At 47.1% G+C, this 21,630-nt stretch overlaps 1 protein-coding gene across 3 annotated transcripts in view; it reads right to left on the bottom strand.

The window, feature by feature from the left end:
* Egfr (epidermal growth factor receptor) overlaps nt 1-21,630 on the bottom strand; it is a 97,204-nt gene that overhangs the window by 14,485 nt on the left and 61,089 nt on the right. For 2 of the 3 annotated variants that reach the window (XM_070670318.1, XM_070670317.1), the window contains exon 2: nt 3,424-3,776. The exons of the other annotated variant lie outside the window; for it this stretch is intronic. In XM_070670318.1, the coding sequence (XP_070526419.1) occupies nt 3,424-3,574 (151 nt within the window). In that variant the 5' untranslated portion in view covers nt 3,575-3,776. The remainder of the gene's footprint in view (nt 1-3,423; nt 3,777-21,630) is intronic. 3 annotated transcript variants of the gene reach the window in all.

The raw sequence follows: 21,630 nt of genomic DNA on the forward strand, positions 1-21,630 counted from the left end.
GGATTTCGAATACCTTTCGCTCTGCTAATAACGAGATCTTGAAAATGGAGTTTCTTACAAGGTTGAAGGCAAATGCGGCGATAAAAGGCAGAAGTTTCTATCTTTAAAAAAAAAAATAATAATTATTCTATCGGTATCTTAATTTATTCTTCATTATAAGTACTATAAGTCGATAACTTCAGCCGCCATCTCAAGCTGTTTTCACCATTAAAACGCTCGAAGGCTGCGACAAAAAATTATGCCCCGTCAAGTTTTTCGAAAATAAATGAGATTAATTAAGAATCTCATAAAAAAGAAAAAAATAATGAAGAAAGATAAGACGCGGATATTCGAGCGGACGAAATATTTTAAAATAACATCGATGCTTTTAGGAATTTTGATAGAGAAACGCACGTTCGTCGCTTCGACGCTGGGCCCCGAGCTGTGTCGCAGTTTCCAGGCGCATAAAATAAATCCATCGGGCATATCGAGCGGTTGTTATATTTCACTTCGTTGGCGGAACAAAAAGTTCGATGCGTCTCTCGGAAATCTGACGTCTCAATCCGCCTCTGGGATTCTCCTCGTCGATATTCCGAGCGGTCAATTAAGGCATACCTCCCAGATGTCCCTATCTGGCCCTTCAGCGCGCGCCCGCACGTCGCCGACGACGATAAGTCGTACGAGAAAACAGTATTACGCGTCGCGTCTCGGTTCTGCCCCGATGAACGACTCCTTCGAGCTTACGCTTCGATAATCTCTCTTCCTACTCCGCGGACTGTCTCGTTATTTACTCCGTATTTACCCGCCGGACACGCTCGAAGATACCGATCTGCCGAGATATTCCGCCGAAGGTGAAGAAATCTGACAGAGGCCAGCGAGAAGAAAATCGGGACTCCTTAACCACCCAAGAAGAAACGTTCGTGATAATTAATACGACCGTCCGACGTATCGAAAGACTCGATCGAGAAATAAATGCTACGTAACTTTACAATTGCGTCGACGCGCAAATAAATTAAACAGAGATATTCTTTATAAACGCGTAATTTAGATTTTTATTAAATTAAATAGAACAACACGCGGGATTTATTTAATAATAAAAATAATAAAGAAACACGCCGAACGATTATCTGGACAGAAATTGATGAGCTACGTAATGAGGTTCAGAAAAGTCTCCTCGCCTGCGCGAAAGTCGGCACGATCAAAGCCGAGATCCGCAGACGAGACGAGAAGTCGAGGGGAAGGATAAGTTCCAAAAAATTGCAGCGCCGAGACCTCGCGCGATCCCTCGCTGGAATTCCAAAATTTTAATATCCACGCGCAACGTCGCGTCTCCGTTTTGTTCCCTCGCGTACGATAATCCTCGAGGACCTCGGCGCGGGATTATCGGAGCTGCAGGCTCTTAATAGACGCTTTATTCCGAAACGCGATACACCTTAAAAGCCGAGAACGATAAAGACGACCGATTAATTTACTGCGGCTTCGTAATCCCTTCGAGATAAATCCTTCTCTCTCGCCCAGAGACCCTGTCGTCTTCTACTCTTTTCCCTACGTTCTTCAACGGCCTGTTGAGCATCCTTCATCCTTTTTATTTCTCTCTCGCCGTACAAAAGAAACGAGACGCAGAGGGGCCACGGCGGGAGATTTTACTCCCGCCTAATGGGCCAGAAGGAGATCGACCCGGGGCTTATCATTTTAATGGAAACCTTTATGGAGGTCACTTTAGGCGGTATCTCCCCCGTGGCCTGCTACGAATTCTGGGTGGCTGTTGAGCGCGCTAAACAAACCGCACTTTTCAGGCTGCATAATGCGCAGCCTCCACGCTCTGGTTATTGCGCTAATGGAAAGACACTCTAACTTTGCAGACAATCTTCCCGCCGATCGTGCAAAATTCGTATCGCGGAGTGCTATTCAAATGCGGGCCCTAAAAGCCGACCGTAAAAGTAACGTGGCTTTCGGAGAACTCGCCGCGGCATTTGACGTATACGTTTCACCGTCGATCTAAACATTTCCGTCGAGGCGATTAGCGATCGCGCCGCGCGGAAGCGTTCGGATGGCTTTGCCGAATGTACGATCTCCGAGAAAAAATTGAGGCGCTTTCGCACGGTCCGTCGTAAATCTCGCGGAAAAAAGAAAATTATATTTATCGTACTCCAGTAAACCACCCACCGTTAGGGGAAAATAAAAAAAAATAATAATAATAGTAAGGGAAAAAAAAAAAAAAAAAAATTGTCACGGTGGCAACGTTCGCATTAATTCAAGACATTTGCATCTGAATCAATTCCCGGCTGAAATCTTATTCAGGTGCGCGTGATTTTCCCTTTGAAAGCCACGCCACGCTGATTGCCCGATAAATCTTATCGAGGAAACGCCGAAGAGCCCGGCGGAGACGCGACTTCCGCGACCCGTACATGTGTGGTCTGTTTAAAACGCGTGTCATGACAGTTGATAATAGATATATATCAACGAGATAATGAACGGGCGACTATCGGCGCGGCGGTCATCAACACCGATGTAAACACCGCCGCTTTATATAGGTCAATCTCGCGGACCACGTGTCTGTGAGGGCGTATGTGCCGCTATCACGATCACCGTTCTTAGATGTGCTTACACGGCCATGCGCGACCGGTGCCCGATCGAATAGTGTAAAAGGCAAGGGAACTCGAGAGACGCGAGTTTCGTCAGTTTCTCCTTTTCCGCTGTCTCCACCCGAGAGAGGAAACGGTACTTTCCAGGTACTTTACGAAGTAAAAGGGACTCCTCGACCGAGCGGCGCCCACGCCAAGTCGGCGCACCGCTTCGCTTTCTACTTTTCTAGACGATCCCGATGATCTACGACCGAGGGTTCACTCGCGAGGAACCACGGAGCGCGCTCCGTACTCGTTCAATAAATTTAAAAAATATATAAAAAATAAAAAGCTGGCTCGCAGCAACGCTTTTATGCGCTCTCTTATGCGACAATAAATTGTTGCTGCTCCCTCGACACGATTACACCGATGCTCGCAAGATTACGGTCTTTCTTTTGTAACAGATGAGTGTCCACATTCGGGTGAGACTCGATCACTTCGAACGTGAACACCCAGGTGTAAAAGAAAGACGACTATACTTAAGAAATCTAGACTTAATTATTAATATAAAAGTAACTTACGATAAATAATTTTTTAATTAATCGCAAGAATAAACTGTGCTGGTCCCTCGACACGATTACACCGATGCTCGCAAGATTACGGTCTTTTCTTTTGCAACCGATGGGTGTTCACACTCGGGTGAGACTCGGTCACTCCGAACGTGAACACCCAGGTGTAAAAGAAAGACGACTATACTTAAGAGATTTAAACTTAATTATTAATATAAAAGTAACTTACGATAAATAATTTTTAAATTAATCGCAACCTTTCTTTTCTTTCTTTTTTTCTTACCGAGAAAGGTAGCTGTAAAAAAACTCACTTTTTCCTTTGACGAATTCGGTCGAATTGACATCCGTGGAGCTCGGTTGGATCAGCGCATCGCAGCTACCGGCGACGATCAGCAGGAAGAGTGTCACGCCGAGAAGGTTGTGGATCAACAGCACTCGCGGTCCGTGCCGTTGGTTGAACATGATGAGCTCTCATGCCCTTCACGAACCCGTGGGCCTTGCCGAGGTAATTTGTACGAAGACACCCTCTTCCGCCTCGCGCGCCCGCCGATTGTCACGAACAAGGAGATCGGAGGAACTTCGGGGAGCCGTTCCCGCCGCTGCCATCGCTCTCCGTTCCTCACCGTGCATGTCACATGTCTGGCATTAGAGCTGTCATGAGTGCCTGAAATGAGAAAAGTGGCAATCAGTGGAAAAGTAGCTCACGCCGGCATCAAGAACTGTCGCGTATGCGCTCGATCTTTGCATTCGATCGGCGGCGGCTCTCTAATATTCCGCGGTTGAAAAACCGAGAGAAACGCTCGCCGCGAGATCGATTCGCCTTACGTACAATTTTGCTCTCTCTTTTTTTTTTTTTTTACACGCGTCATTACAATTTCACAAGTCCCGCTACCGCGCGTGTCTTAAGAGCGACTAAAGGACGGTCTCGCGCGTCCTGAAATTGATGCCGGATAAAAAAAATATGAAAATATTTATTTTGCATAACGCGTAAAATAATTATATAACTAACCGGCGCAATTACACCCGTGTGACCCTTCACGTTTTTGTTCCGTGATCCAGCTCGCATTAATTTAATCTGTATTCGCATCGAGCGGTTTTTACACTCGATCCTCGGGGCTTTAATTACAAGAAGAAAAAAAGGCGCGTAACCGTGAAAAAAGATTCACTCACGGTCCTACAGATCGGTTAGTGTTGTGTCATCGCCTCATTTATGACCGACTATCTTCGACGGAATATATCGCACTAAAAGACGGCGAGGGGGTGGGGGGGGGGCGAAGAAGAAAGGAGAACAAGAAACGAAAAGGAGAGAAGACGAGAGGGATGAAGGAACAAGAAGGGACGAAGATCGCGAAAGAAAGGAAGAACAATGCAGCTAACAGCAGGTGTCTGCTCGCCTGGCTCGCTCCTTCTTTTTCACCATCGCGACTCCGCTCTCCTCTCGCTTCTTTTCGTCTCGATCTCATCCACGCGAGATCATCCCGGCACTCGCCTCCACCTTTGTTCTTTCACGCGCCCCGCGGAGAGGCGAGCACTGGGCCGCCTTATTCGGATTCGCGAGCGAGAATCGACTTAAGCAAATGACGTCGACAATGGCGCGGCAGCACGATTGTGTTTCGTTAAGATCGCTCCCCCGTCCAGCTCTCGTCCCTATTAATTGCGATCGACGCAGCCAGACGTTGCTCGCGATAGCGTCTTCGCGCCGGCTCTGCCCGCGACGCGGATCTCCCCTCGGTCGCTTTGGTACCACGCTGTCTGTCGGCGAGAAAGACGTGGGAGACTTCGGAGCGTCGCTCGGATAACGGCAATCGCAATACGCGGCATGTGCGAATCCCGCAGAACAGAAGAAATCGATTTTGCGTTCTGATAACGACGTATATACGGGTAAATTTTAATAAACCTCGCGCCGAGTTAATAAAGTCGGTATTTTCGAGCCAATTCTTTTTTTTCTTTCTTTCTTTTTATTTTATTTTATTTTTTTTTCTTAACGCGCGGAATGATAAACGCGTACCTGGTATATTATATTTATAAATTGCGAGGATTTACCTCACGATGGCTGTGACTTCGTCAAAAATACGTAGACGGTGCTTACGGATTACGAGGCCGCGAACCGGTTCCGGACGTACCGTTCAAACGGCGGAATTAACCCGACCTCAAAGGACCGGGGCGCCGTCGACACTTCGCTTAATTGCACGGCTGGGACTTGCAAATTTTTATCGCTCATCGCAGGGAGCTTTAATCATATCTTTATTGCTATTTCTGACGCAAAGCGCACGCGCAGCGTAATATTTTAAATCTCATTATTCGTCTCGCGGCTTTACGAGCCTGCGACGTTAAAGGAAGAACCAAATTCGAACTTAACACGCGTATTTTTATATAATTAGTAATATACGTAATAAAATGTATCTTAAACCCCTTCTTTTTTTTTTCTCGTAATTATCCGCTTATATTACACGCCCAGGACAAACGTATAATTACATAACTCCAGCCTTCATCCAGTTAGACTCTCAAGTGGATCACAATTGAATAAATACGTAAGATCGCAAGAGAGATAGGCCCTTTTGCATTTCTCGTTTATCATAAAGCGAGGCGCATTTGTCAGTGCTGCACCGAACAGATCAATAGGTTCACCTCGATATTTCTCGGTGACTAATCGTCGATCGGCCGAGGAGTGTCCGCCCCGGGCCTCGTTAAAGTTTTCTCAACGTGTACCTACGTAATCTACCCTTCCTCCACACTTGATCCGATAAGAGACGAACGTCGAACGCGCCCTGCGAAAACGACACGCCGGGCACTTCTCGCGTTTGTTATTTGCGAACCGGCGCGAAAGCACGGATCTCACGAGGTTTCTTATCAACGTCTGCAAGGGGAGATTAAAAGGCGTGGCTGTCTGCGTAACGAAACGTGCTCCTAGCGAAACGCGCAGTTAGAATCCGCTAAATTTAAACATCGCAAACCCTCAAGCGTTCCAAAATATTCCAACTTGTCCTCTAATTAAAAAAGAAAAAAAAAGAGAGATTATAATTTAACATTTCACGAATTGCGTGTGAAGATTTTAATTCACATTTGTTCATTCAACACTTCTGGGAAATTATTGCTTTCAATCCGAGTGTTATATTAGGTTCGGTAGGAATAAAATAACGCGGGAATAAGGCAAATGAAACAAATATATTGAGCTCTTGTCTCTGAGGCTCGCTGAGCGATACTGATACTTCGTTGCTACCGGCGAGGCCTCGCACCGAAAAACAAATGAAAAACGCGCGAGGAACCGGCAACGCTTCGCTATCACTCTGCCACACACAAACACATACATACATGAGCATCTTAATGCCAACGCGGGAAGAGATACGTGCTACGCGCAAATCTAACACCGAGCTTATCTAAAAATGTTTACCATCCTTGCCTTTCGATGATAATATACAAGAAACCGTTTTTAAAAAAAGACGAGGAAGCCCACTGGCCAGGAAAAAAAAAAAAAAAAAAAGAGGTCTAGAATTTCGTCGCGGGGCCGGAGAAAGTCCCTCCCGAGAGGCCGATCAATGGCCCGGGGCGTCCGCGAGGAGTTCGGGAGGCTAAGAGAAAGGGGATCCACGGTGACGTCGATCGTATATATCGTCCGCGCGGGTCCGCGTCGTCCTTCGCCTTCCCGGCTCTCGTCCTTACGCCGTCCGTTTCCTCGCACGGTCGGGCCCGGGCACAAAAGCGGCGCCCTTTGAGGGCGGGCACGAAACAAAAAGAGTGGCCGGCGAACACGGCATGCAACCGTGTTAACTGCGCTGCTTATGTATTCATATCCCTGTTTCGCGACAACCTGCTGATTGTTTCCACAGAACGCGACAAACCCCCTTGTAGCCGTGCGCCCGAGGGGCCGGTTTTTCGGCGGGCCCGTAGGTGCCGCTAAGGACGCGCGAGCCCGCCGGCAAAAAGGATCAATTTGTATGCGGGTGAACGTTCCCCGTTTCTGTCGCCGTTCTCAACAGCGCCGGCCGTGTTACGTTTGCACGACAATGGTGACGGCGAGATATAAGGGCGCTCGGGAAACACGCGCGTTTACCGGAAGACAAGCAATTAAAGAGTCTGGAGCAACAATGTGCTAATCCGCACGAGAAAGAGGAACGGAGAGAGAAAGAGAGAGGGAGGGAAGGCGAATGGATTCTAAGGGAAAAAGATCGTTGTCTGCGGATCCTGACAACGGCTTCACTCGAAAGTAATTATACCTTTGGAAACGAATTAAAGTAGCTAGTAAGGAGACGCGTGAAATTTTGAAATAATATATTTATATGAACTGGCCGCCTTTCGCTACGAACGACTCACGCGAGTGCGTACGTGACCCGCCTTGGTTTTGGTCTTCTCTCACAGTCGACGAGAGCCAAGCGTTTGCTCAAGGTGTGCACGTTTCGCGATGCTCCGTTATCGGCGACATGTAAAACTCCGATTAAAAGGCGCGATAAGAGGGATCATGTTCTTTTTGGGTTTGAAACGGAAAATGATAAAACTTACGAGAGAGATTTATCAGAAAAAATAAAAGAATAAGCACGTCGATGATCTTGCTGCGATAATAATTAACAGAACAATAGGAGCGATTTAAACGAACAAAAAAAAAATAATAAAAAATTAAAGGGGTACAAAAAATTGGATGTTGAAGAGAGATAAGGAAGCGGAACATGTAATAAGTAAGCTAAAGCGAAAGAGAATAAGTCCAGATAACGGTAACGCTGAACGTGAACGTAAGTTTGAAAGTCTAAAATCCTCGCTGAGCAAATCGAGTTAACGTACTATTCAATGTGTTATAAAACGAATTATTCTCTTACTTGATTTAATTTCGTTATATTTCTCTTCAAATTTGTTATAAAAAATATTAAAGCTGATGGATGGATCGGTAGCTTCCCTTTGATCGTTTCGCGCCGAGACACGCTCGTGGTTCGTTAATAACGCTCGTGATTTTCGTGTCGCGGGTTTCCGTAAGTTCAGCGCAAACGAAGAGAGATATCGCGAACACGACGAGAACGTGGCGAGTCAAGGAGCACGCCACGGAATCTATGATCGTCGCTCACGATCGCCTCACGCTCCAGGATCCAGTCCGGAGCCTCGAGTCACGGATAACTTCTTTACAGGTCGACCTCCACCGCGCTTCGTGCATCTTCGCGGCGTGACTGCTCCGGCTACGCTCGTGAAAAGTTGCTTTGCACGTGCATACCGAACGGAATTCCGAGTAAGTTTGCACGAAGAAACGAACGATAATATACGTATAAATACCGAGAATCTATTTTAAAAGAAGATCAAAATTGCGTCACGTTTTAAATAATTTAAATTGCAGCGTAAGTCTCGAATGCAATAAATATATATAAATTTTTTTTTTAATAAATATCTCGCATTGATATGTAAAAAAAAATTTCATGAAAATGTTATTTGAATGTGCGATGTAAGAGACCGATTGAAGTAGTCGCATAATCACGTAGTTCGTTTGTCTGACAATTTTATGACAGGACTTTCGGATCCATCATGTTCCTCCGCGTAGAATAAATAATGCTGCCAGAAGTTCAACGGCAATTCAAAATCAATTGAGTGTTTCTAATGTACGATCTTGTGCGAACGGCACCGTCTCTCGTCGAGATTGAGAAATGAATCGCTTAAAGCATATTTGTGAAATAAGTGCCCGTGCTTCGTCCAGTAAGTTTCATTGAAAATTATTTGAAATTCTTTGGGAAATTTTGATTTTCCTACATTTATATAAACTCTAAAAATTCTATATACATTAATTAATTATTATCATTACAGATATTGTTTTATCGCCGCAATACGGACAGCGTGCTAATGTACGTTTAAAAAAATATAAATTAAAATCACGGCTATTACCGTCGAATCCACTATCCTCGGCGAATAAAAGTTACGACGTCGGTATCGAACATTCGAAACGGTTTCGTCAGGACAGCCTTCAGCTAGTTTCCAACGAGAGTAAAACAATTTGCAGGCAACGTGCTAAAACTAAGTCTAGCGTGACTTCGTTAAGGAAGAAATCATCGGCGCACAAGAAACTGCCATCGGGGAGTACAGCAAAAAGATTCTGTCATTATTCCACGTGCCGGAATGCCGAATTTATTGGCAAAAACAACGAACGATTCACACTTCAAAACAACGCGATACTAAATGACTTAGAGAACATAAATCGGTGTGTCGCGTCCGTCGAAAAGAATCCCCGATCGTATGCAGAAATGATAGCGGAATACAGCGAGTCTTTATATAAAAAATCCGCGGTTGCACGAAGCGACCGCTTGCATTTCGACGCTTCGGTACGCAGGAGTCCGTCCAGCGCTTTCTCGGCGCCAGCTCCGATCAAGAAAATCGTAAACGCTGCCAAATACAGCGAGCAATTGACCGAGAGTCGAGAAAACGATTTTTCGCTTCCCGTTAAATCGCCCAACCGTTCCGCCAGCCCAGAAAAATACCGCGGCACGCAAGTCCAACTGATCAAATCCAAGAAACAAGAAGAGAAAAGCGCGGTGAGCAGAAAGTGGAGTTATTTGTCTAACGAGATCGACACGACGGGAAAGCGCAAGACGGATTTTGAGCCGCAAAAACACAATTACTCGCACTCGAGCGACGGGATCCCGTACCTGCGGCACCTCGCGGCGGAAAGCTCGGCCGTAAGAAAGAATTCGACGCATAAATCAACCAACGCCGGCGAGGCCGACGTACAACCGCAAGTTAAATTGCGTATGGTGCCGTCTGAAAAAGAATCCGTCGTGTCCATTAACGTGAATGAAAATGAGCCGCTGGACTCCCCGAGTTCTATCTCCAAGCACCTCTCCGTCGTTGTGCAGTCCGACCGAAAGCAGGAACAATTAAGCGACGCGCAGCAAAGTGCATCGGCGTTCGGGCGCGCCGTCAAAAGTGCGCCGCCGCGTAATGATTTTGGCCCGATGCACATTTCGATTAGCGAGAACTCCGCGCCGGTCAAACAGATTGAGTTTTCAATCAACGGCAAACCGGTTTCGGAGCTGAGGAGCATCACCGCGCGGACAGAAAGGCTAGACGTGGTGAGTTCCGCGGACAAAGTCGAGATCAGGGTACCTTTCGCCAAGGGCAACGCGAACGCGAACAAAACCAGAGAGCTGTCGAAGGGAGTTGTCCCGAACGTAGGGCAGATACTGAACGTGCAAATATCGGCGAGCTTTCGTAACGAATCCACGAGAAGTAGCAGCGTCGAGACATCGGCGAAAGCAACGCGACACGACTCGACACCGAAGCCGTCGTCGATTTCTAAAGCTCCTTATCTGTCTAGCTTCCCAGGTGAACTTAATGATAAAAAAAATGTTAATCAAGCTTCACTGATTAGAGGAGGAAATAACGTCGAAGCTGAACGTTTAAATGCCAAGAAAGTAAATACTGAATCTTCGGAGGCGAGTAAATACGATAAAAATGAACCCTCCGATCGCGTTCCCTCGAAAATAATTCCTTGGTGGTCTTCCTCGGATTCCTTTAACAAGATAAGAAAAAAGGGAGACGATAAATCCCTTGTGCCGCCGTTGAATCAGAACGATCGGAGAGAATCTTCAAAAAACAAAAACCTTACCACGGAAACTTTACTACCGAAAGAAATGTCAAATTTGAAGAAGAAAACTCAGTCGACGAATCTCAACGACACAGCTGTTAAGAAGAGCGATTCTAGTAATACGACATCGCGTTCGAATAATATAAAGCTAGGTGAAGAATTAAAAGCAACTACTCATTACGCATGTTCATTTAGATTAAAATCAAACCGAGAAAATCCTGGTATCGTTCCCAAAATCGTAAAAAACGATTCGAAGAATGTAGAAAATCGTACAACAACCACTGCGAACAAGGATATCAATAAAATATCTCAAGATAAATCAGTAAAAATTTCAGGACTGTTGGAAAATTCAAAGCAAAATAATTCGAAAGATTTAACAAGCGGAAAAAAATCACCGAAAACGGTTCTAGAATCTGAAAAGAAATTAAAGAATTTAGTATCGAGCTCGATTCAGAGCAAGAGTCTCCCGTTACAAGATTACGAGAAGAAATTTAATAAATCGATGTTGAGTGAAGAAAATCTTTCGAGATCAGCATGCATTTCGAGGAAGCCGAGCGATTCGATTGGTTTGAAGTCTGGCTCGAAGATCAAATCTATGGTAATGTCGAACAATAATTTTACTTACGACAGAAAATTACGCGTGGGATCATTCGATTCGAATTTTAACAGGAAGATGGACATGTCAAATTCACAATCGGTCACGTTTGAACCTCGACAAAGTTTGAAGAACGTCAACGCGTTGGAGCATCTCGCGTCTACTGCGATCGAATGCGGTGGATCGTGGATTAATACGGACAGACCAGAAAAGAACATACTGTATTCCGTATGGTTGCAACGATCTGCAGGCGACGTAAAAAAAAAGAAAAAAAAATTATTATAACTGCGTGACTTGTTAAACAAAATTCTATAAGACTCGTTAAAATTCTCGATACATTTTTAACTTAATAAAATATTACTGTATTAATAAATTATTATCGGCTCTCTCACCCCGTGGTGATCACGACCCGCCGTTTGATCGGCGCCTTTTCTTATTCCCCTTTGTTCGCGGCGTTTTTCCGCGTCGGATATAATCGGATCTTCATTAAAGTTCCAATCGGCGAGGACGCGGATCGTTTCGCCGCCGCGTATCTGTAATGAGAATCGAAATCTTCGTTTCTCGTTCATTTTTTTTTTCTTTCTCTCTTCCCGCCACGCTGAAGTACGTAACTTACGATCAATAGCGCGGCCGCGGGAATTTATGAGTTATATCGTCTGCCGGCACCCTTGATATCTCCCGGCTTCTTTCCGCCCCGAAGTATTTATTGCAAAAGCTCATGCCGTTTTACGCGTCTCTCCGCGTTTCATGCGCTACTATATAAAGATTTATGTAGTGCCGCACGAACGCGTGCAGGTCGATTACCAAACGAGTGGAGAGATAATAAAAAGGAAAAAATAAATGCTGCAGTTAAGTAAAATGTTTCTCTGAAAGCTCTGGGATATTTATAAAACGTTCAATAAAATTAAAAAAAAAAAAAAAAAGAATTATACGTCCATGCGTATAATTTAATAAAATGTCTTAATATTTTACAAAAATATATTGCATTAAAATGACTTTAATTCTCTCTTCTGCAAATTTATTTTCTCGTTTACGGGAATCGATGCGCGTGGAATAAAAGCTAGATTGCTGAGTGCGCCTGAAGCGTTGCATATGCGCGATGATTAAAGAAAGTCGAACCCTACGACACAATCCTTCGCGCAATAAAGCAAAAACGCAAGCGATTAAGGACGTAAGATAAATAGCAAGCGCTGATTGTGCACACGTCAGCGATATCTGCGAATATCGCGGGCGTTGACACACCGGTTGCTTCATTACTGGCGTTCAAGGTGGATTAGCTTCGAGATTCGCGTGAGAACATATCGCCGGTAACGATCCCTCGATTTAATATTCCTAATCGTTCAATAGGTACGCGCACCGTTCGGCTGACTGACTATGAATCACCGCGAGCGAAAGGCGGCTGTTCGAAAATTCTGAAATGCTATCAGAGTCGCGAGCATAATTGCCAAAAAGGCTCCCGAAACGTACGGCTCCAATAAACGTCTATTAGCGAGTCGTAAGCAGATATATATTTTAATTCGTTCCCGATTGGTTAATCGATTACGAGTTTCCATCGTGCGCGTAACCTTCGGATCGCAATTTTATCTCTCGGCATTTTAACGAAGAGATGATCTCTCAAAGTTAATCTCCACCCGATATTCACACCGGAGTCTTAATGACTTCGTGATGCAACGATTGATTTTTGTTTTCGCCGACTCGCGGGAAGGAGGCTTAGGCAGATTCGGAATGGGGTCCCGAAGTTATCCTCGGCGTAATCGACGCAAGTAACCGATCGGCAGTTGAACCGTCGCCGCGGCCAACGAAATGCAATTTATTCGGGTTAAGCATCGCTCCCCGCGAAGATACAATTCGTTTGACGCGTGGAACACCCAGGAGCGGGTCGCTGAAAGCGAGCGAGAAAGCGAGAGGCGGAGAACGAGCGCGGTCCGGAGAGCTGGGATGCTGGAGGAGCGCGCGAGACAGTGCCCCGAGAGCTCGTTATGCGGTCGATGGGAATGCGACGTTGGAGCTCAGCTCGCGCTGGGACCACCCTGTTCGAAACCGACACCGGTGGAAGGGATCAAGGGACAATGTCTCACTTGAATTTACTATCGGGGGCCCCGTGTTCCTCGTAGCCGTTCGGCTTTCTTGCGACGACGGCTTTTCGCCGTGGGGCCCGCTGGTACCAGATCGAACGTGGAGAACGCGAACCTGGACGACCCGCGGAAGGATTCGACGGGACGTTACGAAGACGACATCGAGCTGCATTTTCGCAAGAGATCTCACGGCACCGACCTTAAGTTTCAGGCGATTGAATCGGAGTGCTTGACCCATCTCTGGAGTCGACACTCGCTCGGCGAGGATCATTTTTAATCAACCAGCGCGCCGATAATGACAATGAGAACGGCGACGACTGCGACAATTACGTGGCAATTACGCGACGTACTTTTCTCCGTTTTTTCGCTCCATCTAAGTCGAGTCAGCTGACTACGTGGCCGATGATGTCATCGTTGCAGCGTATCCTCCGTTCTCAGCGAGACGCGACACCCACCAGAAAGGCCGAGCGCTAACTGCGGTTACGACGTCACGATAGCAGGACTTTCCACCCTCGCGAATTGCTTCTACACTTTCTCTTCGCAAATCTGAGTTCCTTGTATTCTCCTCAATTAAATAATTTTTTTTTCCTTCTAATTTTATTTTATTATTTTTTTTTTACCTCGAATTGTGAAAAATAAACTATTCAAAACCAACCGCTTGCAATTACTATTTTACGACGAGCGTCCTTATTACTTCATCCACGTTTATACCTCACGCGATCGGAATAGTACGGTTTAATCTCGCTCGCGTAAAGTGCCGTCGAAAAAATTTATGTTCCTGGACATAAAGTAAACTTAATTCTATTCTTCGTGTCGCTCTTTCTCTCCGACTTCGGATCTCACCCACGCGCTAAGCGGTCGTGAGTCCCTCGCGCCCAGAGAGAGCTTATTAGAACACACGAATAGAATCTTTCGAGAGCCAGCGCGCCTCCATAAACGGCAGGATTCGCCCACGTCCCGACAGCGTCTCGAAAGATATACCTGTCGCTTTTCGAACGCGCCTTTTTCCAATCATTAACGAGCTCCCTGTCCGCGACGCCGTCGCTCGCAACAGTCAAGTTTCTTTGTTCGCGAGGTCCCGAACGGGGCGGCGCTCCTCCCAGCGAATCAATTAAACGCAATTGTTCCGGTGACGCGGTCACACGCGTGCCGTCTCACGGTGAAATCAAATCGAAAGCCGCGATAAAACACGCGCCGCGTCGTAAATCATGTATAGAGCACGCGTCAAAACGCACCGAAAATTACGTCGCATTCGTAAGCGTTCAAAATTAGCCCTGTTTCAAGCCGCAGTAATCCCTCGCGATAAGACCGTAGAAGTCGTCGAAACGAGACGCGGCCGTTTACGAGAATCGGGGCGAATGCACCAGGAGAAATTCCGCGTCGGGAATTGACAAGTGTCTCCGAAACGGTGTCCCCCCTTTTCATCAAATTCGTAACGCAGTCGACCTCTCTTTTTTCGGACCTCGTCACCGAGTATTTGTCGCGGTCCGTTCGAAATATCGGGGTGTCCAGCGTATAATAAGACACGGGCAGAACGTTGCTTCGGACACCTCGGACACATGTCAGCGCGCCCGCCGCCCGGCCAGTTCTCTCGTCCCACGACGGCGCGTATACGTCCGCTACTCGTCAATTAGACGCGACATCCTTTCCGACACGAAAAACCTGGCCGGGCTAGTACTTCGAATCAGGGACGAGGGGTTTCGGAAGAATGACATTAACATACCGAGCAACGTGGGGCGGCGGAAGAAGGAAGAGAGAGTGAGAGAGGTGTAGACGAGCGCGCCGAGCTGCAAGAAACCGGGGGGGAGGGTAGGGACCTCCACCGAACGTTCGCCCGGGCTTTCGAGAAATCGGCGGATTCCGCACGTTTCCCTGGAATCGATCGAATTTCACGCCTGCTGGAACGATCGGGCCGAGGGTAATTAAGACGACTTGATTCCGCGCGATGCCATCTTCATCAGGCGTCCCGGCTCCACAATTTCGGGCGTATAACCGCGCAAAGTTTTATACCGCGGTAAACTTTAAATCGGTACTATTAGAAATTTCTGATTGCGCAAAAATTAATCGGAATCGCAAAGCGCTTTTACTCGTGTAAAAAAACGATAAATTATTTGTAACACTCGAATTACATTGCAATATAATAAAATAAGAATGACGTCAGATGGCAAGACTTGACGTGCGATTTAATGACCGGCGGTCTTTCAGTAACGCGGGCTCATTCATGCCCGCTAATCGCGAGCCGATCGATACGGCCGAGTGCAGGAGCACCCGTTACTTCCGGCGCGAGCGAGCCGACGACCTTCGCTCCCACCGGCGCGTCTCCGGGGTTGCGAAGACGAAACCTGGACAATGAGGGGTCCCGACGCGGCCGGGGGAGGGGGGGAGACCGGCTAGCCGAGGGTGAAAAGCCCTCGGGCGCACCGCTCAATTATGTAAGGCGCCGCGAGGAGGGTACCCCGCACACAATGGGGGGGACACCGACAGGGGGACGGGGGATCCTTCGCGCGCTAAGGTGTCGTGGGACACGTCGCGACACACCACGTACACAGGGTGGGCGTCAAGGACTCGCGACGCGAGCTAGGACGGCGGTCCCGGTTGCGGCTGCCATATCTGGACACCGTGTAGACGACGACGAACACGCTCGAGGCGAGCTGGAACCGAAGCGGCGGCTGCTGCGCCGTCCGTGTGACTCGCGCGCGCGAGTGTTCGGTCGAACGCATACCGACACGTGCTCGCCCAGTTGTCGCCTAGTCCGCACGCAAATCCGTTACCTCGCGGAGAAACGCGAGCGAGCTGAGTAAACACGATCTGTCAAGCTTCTCGAAACCCTTCTTTTCTCTTTTCCTATTTTTTTTACTTTTTTTTTTTAAGTCTTCTCCTCGAAGAGATGTCCGATAACTTGGATTAATTTACGGTGTAATGATGATTAATGAAATATAATTCGTCCGAGCTATCCGAAGCGACAAGATATAGCGATAATTCAGAAATCTGCATTTGTTAGGAAATATCTGGGTCAAATTTATCGCCGCGTTTCGCCTTTCGCTATTAACTGGTCCCAGCGGTAACTGCTCGGGTTTCGCCTCTCGTCGAAAATTATATTTTCTTTGCGTAACGCACGCGTGCCATTATAAGGATATTCGCCGGTCATTGAATAGCACGTGTGCCCTGATTGGTCATATGTAGCCTAGTCTGCGTCTTAAAGGAGTTCACTCTCGGTCCGGCAAGCGCGTGCTGATGTAAGCGACCGTTTTGCGGCGCGTTAACGCCGATCAATCGTCCCGGGTCTTTCAACGTCCAGATGCGAACTGGTTTTGCAAGAGCCGCGTATTCGCGTTAATGAGACACCCGTGTGCCAAATCTGTAACGCGAAACGGCACGAATGAGGCCGTGGAAATGTCGTCGGCGCCAGCACCAAAAAGAACGGAACTGGTTGGTGGCTCATCCGCCGAGATCGCGTTTCCCTCGAAGGCAATACGCGGATCTACGTTCGAGCTTTTACGTAAAGTTCCCTCGCGATGAGACGTCTATTAAAACCGGATAATTATCGTTCAACCAGCCAGCGAAATAATGACGCAAACTGCGGCGTTAAGTAATAATCTCCGGCTAATGTATTCCCTGTCGGCGATCATTGCAATAAATGGCGCGAACGTAGAGCGTCGCCATTAACGTCGCCCGAGATTGCTGATCGATAACCGGTCGTTCGAACAGATTGCATTTATCGAAAGTGACAACGTCGAGCGGGCGATTAACGCTATTCCGCCTTTTTTTCTTCCGCGGCTGAGCTAGAGAGAGCCCCTTTTTCCCGCCAACCCTCGCCTTATTTGTGCACACGAACGAAACGGAATCCGGCATGTAGGCCCGAAGCTCGCGATGCGGTTGTAAAAACCATCCGATATATAATCGACGTAATTGTGGACCGATGCCTGGGTAATTCTAGGTGGGCATCTACCTACCCGCGGGCCGGCTCTCGCCTTTCATTTCGCGCGGCCCACGTAATATGCGTACGATATGTGCAGCGGCGCGCGGAGTCGCTGAAAAAGAGAGAAGCGGAGAGGATCCGCGTACCTTCGACAGGTGCACGAGAAAGAAATCAATCCCTCTCGCATGGGGAGATGATTGGCCACGGGCGAGCGTCACGAAATCGCGTGCTCGCGTATCCTTCGGAGGCAGCGTGTCGTGAAGGCCGGACGCCAAACTCGAAACGGTCGTTTCGGAAACGTTACAGGTTCTCTTAACCGAGACGAAGAGGTTTGCCGCTCAGCGATAAACATCCGCGCGTCGTTTTCTCTTTACGCGGACCCGAACGAGCCGCCTCTCGCTACATTTTGCGTTATCAAAAATTAATCCGCGCGCCCGGACGGCGCGCTTCTTTTCTTACGCTAAACTTAATGACGTGAAATTCGGCGAGACTAATTCCTCGCGTCTGGCATCAATTATTTATTAAACGAACGAGGACCGGCGTGCGCCGGAGAGACCGGGCAAGCGGAATCGCCGATGACGCGTTTCTTTGTTCCGCCGTGAACCGCCGTTCGTGGAAGACGGCGCGCACCCGCAGAAAAGTGCGGCGGTCATGAAATTCCTCGGCGATCGGTCGCCCTCAGGTACACGTATCCCCGGCTACGTGCTGCGCGCCGCGATCCGTTCCGAAGGTGGGATACGTACGGAGATACGTTGCACGGCTCGCTGGCGGTTGAATTCTCTCTAGCCGCGGCGAGAGCCCTCGTAATCTTTAGCCCCCCGAGGTCAGCGTGAGCTGGTCCGCACGACCGAAGATCTTTCGCAGATAGAGAGGAGCTCCGGCCGCGGAGGCTGTGTGGGTAAATACCGGGGTGCGCGAGGCTCGTATTGGTGAACGGGTACCTACCGGGTCTTCCTCGGGGACCCCTAGCGTATTATACGGCCGAAGTCGTGCCCCGGCTAAGACAAAGGGTTCTGCGGATGCCACGTTAAGATAGTAAACGACAGTGGCTGTGAGAAAGAGAGAGAGAAAGAAAGAAAGAGAGAAGGAAAGACGGCACCTTTAGTTTTCAGAGGCAAGTGAAGCCGACGATAAACTTCGTCGACTGCTCGGTCGGAGAAGCTCATAATTAACTCGCATTAGGTAAGATTGAGAAGGTCGATTCGGAATTTCAGTTAAGCATTGATAAAGTATTTATATTATATTAAAAATTTTTTTTTTTTTTCTTTAATATTTTTTTAACACTTATCGGTGCGTTATTATTATTAGCCGATGCATATCTGCGGTGAGTAAGAGCGCCGTTCGAAAGGCGACATTAATAATTCACGAAAAATTCGCAATCGCGATCCCGAGATAAAGCGGGGGAGGAAAACGGCGACCGAGCGTAAATCTCGAAAGGCGGAGGGATCGCTCGTGGCTCGTGATGCAATCGCGGATCTTCTCCCGCGCGCGAGAAGCCTCGACCTCGCGGATCCCGGTTAGAATATATCCTTTCAGGATCTCGTATCCTGCGCCGAGTTGAACGCGCCGTAGTGACGAGCCTCGCAAAGGCTTTAGCATCGGTTTAACCTCATTCCTGACCGTGACGTCAGGTTTCTCGCCTTTCCCTCGGCTTCCAGCATCCTCCGAGATGTACAAGCGATCCGTCGATTATCGCGAACGGGCGATTACGCGCGGTTGTTATTCCGCGTTCGGACACGAATCGCGATATTGTCGAAAATAACGGACAATCGCCGTGGCGATGATAAATAACGATTACTGCGCGCGGATCTCTTGTTCTCTTACTCGTCTCGCGCGTCTTAACGTCGAGCGAAATATGTAACGACGCACGGTTCGCGAATTGTCTTTGATTATCCGTAATCGTCAACCCGGCGGCGTGAAAAGTACCACGCGAAAAAAAGTTACACCGCTACGCGAATGCCAAAAATTTAAGGAAATAAAATACAGACGGTTTCTATCGTTTCGGCAATAATTCGCGGTGGACAAAGGGCCGTTGGAAAATCTTTAGCCGACTATAATCCGCGGCTCGAAATGGCGATTCCATTTCGCGTCCTTGGCGCTCGGGAGAGAAACGGGAGATCGTTTCGTACGGCAGCGCATACTGGAGGCGCATCGAGATTGTAATTACCATCAAACGCCATCGCGCATCCCGAGAACTTTTGCCTGCACGAAGCGGTTATGAATCACGACGCCACTCGCGCTTTCTCTCTCTCTCTCTCTCTTTCTACTCTTCTTTGTTGGAGGCTGCGGTTGAATAGTTCAACGTCTCGCACGTTCACCGCGATAGCCGGGACGAGCCATCTATTATAGGCAGATGATTATCGATATTGGCTAACGCTGCCTTTCACGAGCGAGCGTTCTTCGCGCGGTGATCGCGCTCTTTTCGCGCCGCCTTCCGCGAAATAAGCGCGAAGCCAAGTAGCTTTGTCCGGCGAGACGTGTGTTCCGCGCGACATTTATAAATGATTTTGTACCGAAAAAAAAGGAAGAAGAAAAAAAAAAAAGACCGCGTCTAATCGCGTTATTAGCAAACACCTGCGAGCGTCTGCGGTTCTTGGCACGAAATCACGCGGGCATTTTTAGTTGGATGTATACAATTATAACCGCGGTATCTTGCACCGTTTTATGCAAAATCACGTCAGATTAAATTTACGCTTTCTGTATACTTTCATAACTTATTATCTAAGAAAAATGTTTATTAAGTAAGATAAGAAACCTGTGTTTTTAAAGGAGAAACAGCGTTTTGTCGTGGATTTCGCGGAATTATGTTAAACACGATAATGAAAGTCTTAGTTATTACTCGTTGCAATACTTTGTAATTTTTTTTTTCTTTTTTTTTTATTTTCTTCCTCTGGCACCGTACATGCATTATTCTTTTTTCAGTCTAGTCTAGTAACCCTCCGGTGATCTTTCTCTCGCATCGAAGCAGGTGGGATAGACGATACAGAAAAACACCGGTCTAGCGTCAATACCCTCTAACTAAGGTCGGCTATAAAGGTCTATGCGAACCTTCACGGAACATTTTTGGAGAAGGAATTTACGGTCGACCGTCCGCAAGGACATTCAGGGATGCTTCAAAAGTCACGCTCTCGACTCCGTAATACGCGTTTAAGAGCGGCACAAAAGAGCTTCGAAATTTAGTCCGTATCTTCCGCGATTTGAGAAGTGGGTGGTTATTTTTAAACCGCGTGAAAAAAATATATAAAAAAAAGAAGTAAACTCGCGCGACAAAAATACATTCGTTCATATTGTGATAATACAATCCTCTTATCTCTGTCGGATCGATTCAAGTCCGGCGTATTGATCGGTACATGAAATGTGATTTATATCGCGTCGCCCGGAGGCACTTCGGTACTCATTACGGAGTGTGTCACGTGTCATTGCGAGATAAGTCGCAGTATTTAAACTGGATTGGCCGGCGTTCACGTGCACGATAGTATTTTATGCCTATAGTTGACATTTGTTCGAACCGGTCGGAGTGACAAATTGCCGCGCGAGGTCGGTAGATGGAAGTCGGTCGAGAGCCGCGCCGTTGCGCAAGGTATTTATCGCCGGTGCGAATCGTTTTCGTGCAAGAAGTTCGCGAATGGCATTTATTGTCACCGACAGTTATCGTCTTGCAATTGCAATGATAATTAAACGATAGAGAAGCGTCGGGGACCGGAGGATCTTACGTAAGCTATTTACACCTACGTCTAGTCGACGAATTAATCCAACGCGACGCAGAGACAACGTAATCCTAATTTCGACTAAGATTGAAAAAGCATCAAAGATTCTCTACGCTTAATTTGATTATAATTGTCCCAAAATTATTCGCGTAATTTAATTTAAAAATTATCAGCTTCGAGTATCAAGAGGTTCCTTTCCGAATTCTTTTTTATTTTTATTTTTAAGAAAATCTAGGCACGAAATATAAAGAAAGAAAGAAAGAAAAAATGTTTACAGTATTTTCGGAAGCTGATAATTCAAATCAGTGACCTGGAAGGTATTGAAATTCAAATACCGACTACGCTGCGAGCCCAGAATTGTGTTTAGCGCATAATCGATGATGCAGTCAAGTCTTCGCATTAATTTCGATGGCGCTAAAGTTATCGCTGACTTTTTTCTCTTTCTATTTCTTTTCCGAAAAGGAAATCGTATCGCGGCCATCTCCCGCATAATAGTTACATTTTAATAAGATTAATACTATTCTAATGGCATTCACGTAGCATTCATTCGTGCTTCCGAAATGGAAAAGGTTCTCCCGCGAGAATTAATGCTTTTCTTTGTTTTAAAGTAGGTGGCTTTGAAAGAACTGAAATGTATATATATATATTTTTTTTTTTTCTTTCGAGCGAGGCT

Source organism: Cardiocondyla obscurior, linkage group LG20, assembly GCF_019399895.1.
Source record: "Cardiocondyla obscurior isolate alpha-2009 linkage group LG20, Cobs3.1, whole genome shotgun sequence".
Classification (NCBI taxonomy): domain Eukaryota; kingdom Metazoa; phylum Arthropoda; class Insecta; order Hymenoptera; family Formicidae; genus Cardiocondyla; species Cardiocondyla obscurior.